Raw genomic sequence first — 10664 nt, 5'->3', positions numbered from 1 at the left:
TGGTAGAATTTTAACTTTATTGAAACTATACAAATAAAAGAAAATGGTGCACTTTTCTTCGTTTGTCGTTATAATCTGGTATTATATCATACTAGTATACAGCAATCTGTACTTGATTTGACTTTTACAATCGTTTTTCTGGTAAATAAACCTTTTTCATAATACATTTCGCGTCTATATTTCCAACTTTGAATGTACATATAACCAAACTATAGCAGATATATGATTTCTGGTGTTCATTCATTTTTACCATTTGAAATTATCCTCCTCAGCATCGAAAGATACGGATAGATTTTTCTTTTGGTTGAGCGGGCGAGGTCTTGCATTACTGAGTGAAGAGTAATCTGGTGGAGGAGATTCCTTTTCTTGTGGTCTCCATTTTGGTTGAATTATTGGCAACATTGAAGACAGTTTACACCTTTTAAGAAATGACATATCATTTTCCTCTTGTGAATCTTCCTTTTCCACATCTCCAAAATTGTTTATTTTTTTAAGAGGATGAAAATTATCTTCACTGAGCAAATATGATTTAATCTGATACTCATGCAACTTCTTGTCCATGTAACTGTCATTTTTAGAACTGAACGTATCATGAACAGGGCGACTTAAGTCATACGGTGAAGATTTATATTCTTTATAATCATATTCATGAATAGAATTCTCTGGTCCACCAATAGGAATTAGTTCTACATTTGTGTTTCTTCTGGGTTGTTTAAAGGATTTCATTTCTTCGTGTTGATCTCTAGTTATATAATTTGACTTATATTCTTTATACCCGTGTTTATGAAAATTGTCGTAAGAACGATGTTTTTCGTATAATTGATGCACTTTTTCGTATTCATGAACTCTATTATATTCTTGTATATTTTTATTTACACGCAAATGTCCGTTAAATGTAAAAATTTCATATTCAGGTAACCTCCTAGCAACATTTTCAAATATTGGTCGCTCAGGTCCAACCGGATACTGAGATATTCTAGGTCCTTTTCTCTCCATTTCCTGCAAATAACATTTTGAGATAAAGTAACAACTTCATACAGTGAGTAACATACATTCTTTCTTTTAGGGTGTGGGTGATTACGAAAACATGAAGAAGACTTATAGGGATTGGGACGACTGAGAAAACATGAATAAAAATGATAAACAACAACTGATAGTTCAACCTACTCTTTTGATGTTCTGTTATTACATACTCAGTCCAATCCCTCCACTTAATCGATTATTTATAAGCGATCATGACGATCTCGGCTGACGTTCCCTCATGTTACGAGTCGAACGGCAAATAGTTATCAAAGGTACCAGGATTAAAATCTAATACGCCAGACGCGCGTTTCATCTACATAAGACTCATCAGTGACGCTCGAATCAAAATAGTTATAAAGCCAAAGAAGTAAAAGGTTAAAGAGCATTGAGGACCCAAAATTCCAAAATAAAAGTGTCATGTTTTATATTTACCGAATAGTACAAGCAAATAAAATGATATTTAGATTATTATATCTAATTTCTAAATGACTGATAAATGAAGAATGCAGTATCTATGTAAGGACACACACATACATAAGATCGCAACTGTATAAGCGTTATAGACTAACAACCATTAAATGTAGAAAGAGCTAAGAGTGTAAAGATATTTTTTATGTTAAAACTGAACACTTGTGTACGTATATATTTTCCTTACTAACAAAAACACAAATTTAAGAAATAATATCTCTATATGTAATACTTACAAGACAAATACTTTAATTAATAATCCAGTTACATACTGAAGTGACACAAAACGAAACAGTAAATATTTCAATGAATTGATCAATGACTCAGTTGATTGAAACTTGTTTGTGATTTCCTTCAGCAAATTCCCAAATTACCAATTGATTTGCCTTGGTATTGGTTTCATTGTTTAACACATACTTTCTCAAATTACAAGCATACGTAAAGCATGATTAAATCAAGTTATTAGACAATACCAATATAAACAATACAAATAATAATGTTTGTTTCGCTTTTAATAATTTGAATTACGTTTAAACTATATATCAAATATAGAATTGACACTAGTTGAAAGGAAAACAAAACGGTGAACTAGCTCGAAATACATGCAATGTTCAAAGTGTAAAGTCTTCTTTGCAGATGACATACTTGCTGGAAAAAGTTTTGATCTGTCTACTTAATATTATTAATACATTTCTGTCTATCTAGTTTCCAAGACAAAACGCAAAAACGTTAAAATTGGTCAAAATTGTCATTTATGGCGATACCTGCTTTCAAAAGTTGTCTGATTTTTTTCCAGATATATTGGGACCCTCTACAGCAACGAATTTGGCACCAAGATTATTTTGTATGTAAAACGACTATAATTTTCTTGATAAAGACACTAACATGTCTTCTTAGCTCACCTGGCCTAAAAGGCCAAGTGAGCTTTTCTCATCACTTGGCGTCCGTCGTCCGTCGTCGTCCGTCGTCGTCGTTAACTTTTACAAAAATCTTCTCCTCTGAAACTACTGGGCCAAATTAAACCAAACTTGGCCACAATCATCATTGGGGTATTTAGTTTACAAAATGTGTACTTTGACCCGGCCAACCATCCAAGATGGCCGCCATGGCTAAAAATAGAACATTGGGGGTAAAATGCACTTTTTGGCTTATAACTCAAAAATTAAAGCATTTAGAGCAAATCTGACAGGGTAGAATTGTTAAACAGGTGAAGATCTATCTGCCCTGAAATTTTCAGATGAATCGGATAACCCGTTGTTGGGTTGCTGCCCCTGAATTAGTAATTTTTAGGAAATTTTGCTGTTTTTGGTTATTATCTTGAATATTATTATAGATAGAGATAAACAGTAAACAGCAATAATGTTCAGCAAAGTAAGATTTACAAATAAGTCAGAATGACTGAAATGGTCAGTTGACCCCTTTAGGAGTTATTGCCCTTTATAGTCAATTTTTAACCATTTTTCGTAAATCTTAGTAATCTTTTACAAAAATCTTCTCCTCTGAAACTACTGGGCCAAATTAATCCAAACTTGGCCACAATCATCTTTGGGGTTAGTAGTTTAAAAATGTGTCCGGTGACCCGGCCATCAAACCAAGATGGCCGCCATGGCTAAAAATAGAACATGGGGTAAAATGCAGTTTTTGGCTTATAACTCAAAACCCAAAGCATTTAGAGCAAATCTGACATGGGATAAAATTGTTTATCAGTTCAAGATCTATCTGCCCTGAAATTTTGTGATGAATCAGACAACCCGTTGTTGGGTTGCTGGCCCTGAATTAGTAATTTTAAGGAAATTTTGCTCTTTTTGGTTATTATCTTGAATATTATTATAGATAGAGATAAACTATAAACAGCAATAATGTTCACCAAAGTAAGATTTACAAATAAGTCAACATGACTGAAATGGTCAGTTGACCCCTTTAGGAGTTATTGCCCTATAACGTCCCTGGCCCTGAATTAGTAATTTTAAGGAAATTTTGCTCTTTTTGGTTATTATCTTGAATATTATTATAGATAGAGATAAACTATAAACAGCAATAATGTTCACCAAAGTAAGATTTACAAATAAGTCAACATGACTGAAATGGTCAGTTGACCCCTTTAGGAGTTATTGCCCTTTAACGTCAACTTTTAACCATTTTTCGTAAATCTTAGTAATCTTTTACAAAAATCTTCTCCTCTGAAACTACTTGGCCACAATCATCTTTTGGGTTAGTAGTTTGAAAAATGTGTCCGGTGACCCGGCCATCCAACCAAGATGACTGCCATGGCTAAAAATAGAACATGGGGGTTGAGAACAAAACTTTACGACAAAAGAGATGATTTCAGCTTTCCAATTGTGAACTTTCCATTTCTAAGTAGCAACATTCCAGCAGCACCTACATACGGGGTATATATCTCCCAATTGATACGATATTCCCGTGCTTGCATTTCCTATCATGATTTTCTTGATAGAGGGTTACTGCTCTCAAGGAAGCTATTAAACCAAGAGTTCCAAATGGTGAAGTTGAAATCATCCCTTCGTAAATTTTACGGACGCCATCACGAGTTAGTTGACCGTTATGGAATAACCGTTTCACAAATGATATCGGATATGTTTCTTACGTCGTAACTACAATCCCCTTCCCTTTCATGAATGTAGCCTACCGAATTAGACTATTTACCGGATTTGTAATCACATAAGCAACACGACGGGTGCCACATGTGGAGCAGGATCTGCTTACCCTTCCAGAGCACCTGAGATCACCCCTAGTTTTTGGTGGGGTTCGTGTTGTTTATTCTTTAGTTTTCTATGTTGTGTCATGTGTACTATTGTTTTTCTGTTTGTCTTTTTCATTTTTAGCCATGGCGTTGTCAGTTTGTTTGAGATTTATGAGTTTGACTGTCCCTTTGGTATCTTTCGTCCCTCTTTTTGGCTTATAACTCAAAACCCAAAGCATTTAGAGAAAATCTGATATGGGGTAAAATTGTTTATCAGGTCAACATTTATCTGCTCTGAAATTTTTAGATGAATCGGACAACCCGTTGTTGGGTTGCTGACCCTGAATTGTTAGTTTTATGGAAATTTTGCTGTTTTTGGTCATTATCTTGAATATTATTATTGATAGAGATAAACTGCAAACAACAATAATGTTCAGCAAAGTAAGATTTACAAATAAGTCAACATGACCGAAATGGTCAATTGACCCCCTTAGGAGTGATTGTTCTTTATAGTCAATTTTTAACAATTTTCATAAAATTCCATTTCATAAAAAACATTTTCCACTGAAACTAATGGGCCAAGTTCATTATAGATAGAGATAATTTTAAGCAGCAAGAATGTTCAGTAAAGTAAGATGTACAAATACAACATAATTTTGTCATGAATCCATCTGCTTCCTTTAATATTCACATAGACCAAGGTGAGCGACACAGGCTCTTTAGAGCCTCTAGTTTTTACTATTATTTCTATCTTGGCAGTTATGTTTGCTTGATAGCAGCATCATCGAATTCTTAAAGCTTAGAAAGGAATACAGACAAAATGTGGAAGCAACCGGAAGTGACACTGATCCATTTAGCAATGTAATCTTAAAGCAAAAATAAAAAAGCAAGGCCTTATTAAGATAATTGAAAGAAGAACACATAGCGTTAACGAATGACGATGATAATAAGGTCAAGGTCAAATTATCCTTGTCAGATAGAAATATAAAAAACTAGAGGCTCTTAAGAGCCTGTGTCGCTCATCTTGGTCTATGTGCATACTAAACAAAGGACACAGCTGGATGGATTCATGAAAAAATAGTGTTTTGGTGATGGTGATGTGTTTGTAGATCTTACTTTACTGAACATTCTTGCTACTTTCAAATTTCTCTATCTATAATGAACTTGGCCCAGAGGAAAATATTTTGTAAAAACTTTACCAAAATTTACCAAATTGATGAAAATTGTTAAAAATTGACTATAAAGGGTAATGACTCCTTAAGGGGTCAACTGACCATTTTGGTGATATTGACCTATTTGTTGATCTTACTTTGCTGAACATTATTGCTGTTTACAATTTATCTCTATCTATAATAGTATTCTAGATAATAACAAAAAAGGCAAAATTTCCTTAAAAATTACCAATTGGGGGGCAGCAACCCAACAACCAGTTGTCCAATTCATCTGAAAATTTCAGGGCAGATAGATATTGACTTGATAAACACTTTAACCCCTTGTAAGAGTTATAAGCCAAAATCTACATTTTACCCCTATGTTTTATTTTTAGCCATGGCGGACATCTTGGTTAGTTGACTGGGTCACCGCACACATTTTTTAAACAAGATACCCTAATAATTATTGTGGTTTAGTTTGGTTTAATTTGGCCTAGTAGTTTCAGAGGTGAAGATTTTTGTAAAAGATTACAAAAATGTACGAAAAATTGGTAAAAATGACTAAAAAGGGCAATAACTCCTTAAGGGGTCAACTGACCATTTTGGTCATTTGACTTATTTGTAGATCTTACTTTGCTGAACATTATTGATGTTTACAGTTTAACTCTAGCTATAACAATATTCAAGATAATAACCCAAAACGGCAAAATTTCCTTAAAATTACCAATTCAGGGGCAGCAACCCAACAACCGGTTGTCCGATTCATCTGAAAATTTCAGGGCAGATAGATCTTGACTTGATAAACAATTTAAACCGATGTCAAATTTGCTTTAAATGCTATGGTTTCAGAGTTATAAGCCAAAATCACATTTTACCCCTATGGCCAAGTATGGTTAAATTTGGCCCAGTAGTTTCAGAGGAGATGATTTTTGTAAAAGTTAACGACGACGGACAATGACGGACGACGACGGACGACGGACGACGGACGACGACGGACGACGGACGACGGACGCCAAGTGATGAGAAAAGCTCACTTGGCCCTTTGGGCCAGGTGAGATAAAAAGGGACGTTATCACTACCAGAACTCTACTTCCCTTCTAAAGTATGTAGCGTTGTACAAAATGTCAGATTAGTAACAACATATACGGAGAAGACTATCAAACCATACATAAAGAAAGAACCGACAACAAAATTGCAGAAAAGAAAAGAAAAAAACAAAAGTTCACAAAACATTACGCATTAAAAGGTTGATCCACACAGAATTAAGACCTATGATCATCGAACGCTGATGTTCCGAGAGTGTTTTGCTCCAACAACTGATGTGCGAACAATAAAAGAAATGACCATGCATATCACATTACGTCAAAATAGATGCTACTTATAGCAGAGTTAAAAGAAAAGTTTAGATAGGCGAAGTTTACTTTATTTGAAGGTGCTTTGTAATTTTTGATTTGTATGAAATATTGAAAATTGAAATAAATCAGGCGTAGAACTGCATCTGAATATCAAGTTAAAATCGAAAGATACATCCATAATGACTGAAAAATTAAATGACCTTGGTATCTTGCATTCAAAGTGCAGGTATATCAATTAAAAAAATCCAAATGTTTGCCATGTCGCTTTTTTTTTTTTATATGTAAGGCCATCATCCAAAGTTCTTTGGTGCATTTGCCTTTCAGATGAGGTTAAGGGAAATATTTCAAACTAAAAATTAAACTAATAATTGTTTTCTTCATCGATAACAACAAAATATATAATTAAAAAGTACCACAGATAATGATTAAATTGATCATATCTAAAGATTACCAGAAATCTATGTAAAAACCAAGAACGTCAAACAATGCTATAGTGTTTAATTTTAAGGATTTAGTACAGTGTTAGCGAACCAAGATGTCATGAGTAAAATCCACTACATATGTTTTCCTCTCAGGGTAAAAAGGACGAACGAAACCTATTTTTCTCCATGAAGATTCTGTTGGAAAATGTTCAAATAGGAATTATATTTATTGAGATTGATCCTACCTCTGTCTTGCAAATATAAGAGTAGTCAAATATTATATTATTATGTTTATTCACAAAATTAAAATGTTGATCTTTTTAATGAATAGATATAGCTACTAATTAGAAGATCTATAGAATGAAAAGGATCTTCCAAAATGGATGGCCTTTGTGGATTTGCTCCCGTCATTCTGTGATTATATTCCTTAGGCGGTCGATTACGTGGTGAAAATGATGAAGTCTTTGGTTTAAGATCAAATCTTGTCTGTTTTACAGCCGGTAAAATTAGCCGTGGTTTTGTTATTCTACTTATAAATACATCACTAGAATTCAAACTTGCTCGACGTTTCTGAGATCGCTTCGTAGGAGGTAACGGGTCCTTGGATTTAGTATGCATAACAACTGGTAGAACCACGGGAAGCACTGGCTCTAGCACTGGCTTTGTTTTATCCGTCGTTCTAACTGAATCTTTATCATCTGTCTTTCTAACTGAAACTTTATCATCTGTCTTTCTAACCGAAACTTTATCATCTTTTTCTTTTTGGGGGGATTTTGGTTTCTCCTGGCTTTTGAGGTCAGGCTTTTTAGTAAATGTTTTCTTAGTTTTACTGTCCTTTTGTGTATTATCGCCGAATAAGTCATTGTTTCCCTCAAATAAATCGACCTTTTTGAATGGATCGTAATTTTGCTTGTTTAGTTTATAAGATTTCGGTCTTCCATATTCACGTGTCTTCTGTTGTATTGGATCTTCTATTTCAACGTCTAATGCATTGCGATAAGAACTTAAATTATAAGGTTTAGGTTTATATTCCATGACGAACCTGACATCTAGCTATCCACAATAAATAAAAACGAACTTATTATTTAATCTTAAATTTTCTTGTTTAAAATAGCCATATATAGTAAGTCTTGTTGAAACAAAAAGTATAAAATTTCCAGAATTATTATCCAGAATAATGTGCAATCTTTTTTACGATTTGCACCAAACTGTATTAGTTGTTAACTTTCTGCTAGTTTCCTATATGAAATCGTCTTTCTTGAATGATATTAATGTTTGGATAAATATTTTCCCTCTCCAATAAATGCATACGTGCGTTTCACGTCTCGCAGTCACTTTAAAAATAGTAAACGCCCGCTGAATTTATGACGTTTAAAATCATGTCATATCGATTAAGGAACTAATTATAGTTGTTCCGTCTGTTTTATTGTATTGTTAATGAGTTACTTGATTCGTCTTTTGAAAGGTGATCCCCACAATCTGAGTTTGTTTACGTTAGGTACGGTCAGGAACTGTAGGTGACATGTTATTCCTTATCATACAAAAATAATATAAAAATTGATCTTCAAATTTGACTGTGTTTACGTTAGGTACGGTCAAGAACTGTGGTATGATCAGAAATTGTAGGTAGTATGTTATTCCTGACAAAACAAGTAAAAGAAAAACGTGATAAGCGCACATAGCATTACAATTCAGTTTTAATTTACTGTTCACACTAGAGATGTTGTATCCAATTTGGTTGAATAATTGGCAACATGGATGATAGTTTGTAGTTTTTCAGAAAATCCATGTCATCATCTTCATCATCATCATCATCGTTTTCTATGTCATTTGGTTTTTCATATCGTTCTTGCATTTCTAGGGGTGTCTGTTGCTTCTCTGGCATCTTCGGAGGAGGTTTTGGTTCTTCTTGTTCTTGAATGGGTGAGTTTGTTGATCTAGGTTCCCTTTGTTCCTGTATGGGCATGTTTGTTTTATTTTCACGTTCATTCTTTGAACTGCTATCATATTTCGGTTGCGTTTCCTCAAACAAATCTACCTTTTTAAAGGGATCAAAAGCTTGACTGTTGCTTGCATAAGATTTCGGTCTTTTGTATTCTCTTGGTTTGTGTTCAAAAGGATCTTCTACTTTCCTATTAAATGTTTCTTCAACAGAACTCAGATTTAATTGAGTTTTATCCTCCATAATGTCTGTTGAGCCTCGGTTACAAAATATTTAGTGGTAGTTTCTTTTACTTTAAACGGATTGTCAATATAAATGATATAATAGTAACTGCACGTGATAATCCTAATTTCATTTCATTTCTCGAATTAAAACTCATGAATACGTTGCTTAATTGTCAAACGTTATTTGGAATGGTCGTACAGTCTCTGTTCCTAATAGTTCGAATTATTCTTTTCCCTGATTCGAAATCCACAATGTTAGTTTGTTTTCATGTTGTTAGTAGACAATTAATGATTTTTTTTTATAAACTATCCTGCATTTTATTCGTAAAATATTTATTTTCAGACGTCAACGGATTCACCTGATAAGTATCATATTTTCAAGTGCATACTAAGCGATAATCTGTAAAATCTTCCTTTGTTTTATTGTGATATTAATAGTCTCTCTAAGGTCAAGTTACATTATATGGGTCATGTCACAGGATTTTCTACACAACTGTGGATTGGTAAATTTGAAATAAAGATTAAGAAATAATAATTCAATAGTTTTTTTTATTATTTTCTAAATTATTATTGAATGCATTATTTTGAAATAGATAAATAAGTGTATGAAACAATGTTAAAAGACGGCGTCAAAATGGTTTTTTTTTCATGATAATGCATATTGTAGATTTTAATGCTTTTTATATGGGTTGTTATAAAAAATAGGGGAAAATGGCACAGAGGTCACTGATATATTATGTAGAGTAATATATCACTGACTGCTGTGGATAGTAGACTTTGGATTGATAGTAAATAGCAAATACAAGTTATTTGTAGTAAACTAGTGTTCTTACGATACAGAAAAACGCGAAAATAATTGAAACTGAGAGAAAACGAAAAAATTTAGAATTTTGGAAAAAAAAGGACAAAGGCAAACACAAATTATCCTCTCCCCAAGTACCTTTGTTTCATTAAAATAAACGTTATAAAAAGTAAGATCTCAAAAATACTGAACTCCGATGAAAATTCAAAACGGAAAATCCCTAATCAAATGGCAAAATCAAATGATAAATCACATCAAACGAATGGACAACAACTGTCATATTCCTGACGTGGTACAGGCATTTCCAAATGTAGAAAATGGTGGATTGAACCTTATTTCATAGCGCTTAACCTCTCACTTGTATGACAGTCGTATCAAATTCCGTTATTTTTACAACGATTAAATGTTATTGCCTTTGATATGAATTGGGTTAAAAAGAGGGGGGAGAATGCAACATGAGTAGTTTTATATACGTTGTATGACTCCCATAGAGGTGGACGTCGAATGCAAGCGCTATATTTAGACCTGCGCTCGTACGCTGACGCTTTATTTGGGCATAAACGCGGACGCCATAGG

At 33.5% G+C, this 10664-nt stretch overlaps 1 protein-coding gene and 1 long non-coding RNA gene across 2 annotated transcripts; both read right to left on the bottom strand.

Moving 5' to 3' along the window:
* On the bottom strand, positions 1-1839 carry LOC139482779 (uncharacterized). The gene is made up of 2 exons (XR_011654950.1): positions 1728-1839; positions 1-999 (listed from the first exon to the last, which is right to left on the bottom strand). It is a non-coding gene; the product is annotated as an uncharacterized lncRNA (long non-coding RNA).
* A 6995-nt stretch (positions 1840-8834) lies between these two features.
* On the bottom strand, positions 8835-9305 carry LOC139482964 (uncharacterized). The gene has a single exon (XM_071266992.1). The coding sequence runs from the start codon at positions 9303-9305 to the stop codon at positions 8835-8837; it is 471 nt and encodes a 156-aa protein (XP_071123093.1).
* Between the last annotated feature and the right edge of the window lie 1359 nt (positions 9306-10664).

The sequence above is a fragment of the Mytilus edulis genome, chromosome 7, assembly GCF_963676685.1.
Source record: "Mytilus edulis chromosome 7, xbMytEdul2.2, whole genome shotgun sequence".
Lineage (NCBI taxonomy): Eukaryota > Metazoa > Mollusca > Bivalvia > Mytilida > Mytilidae > Mytilus > Mytilus edulis.
The sequence above is the reverse complement of the archived record's forward strand: the minus strand, read 5'-3'. Positions and strand labels throughout refer to the sequence as shown.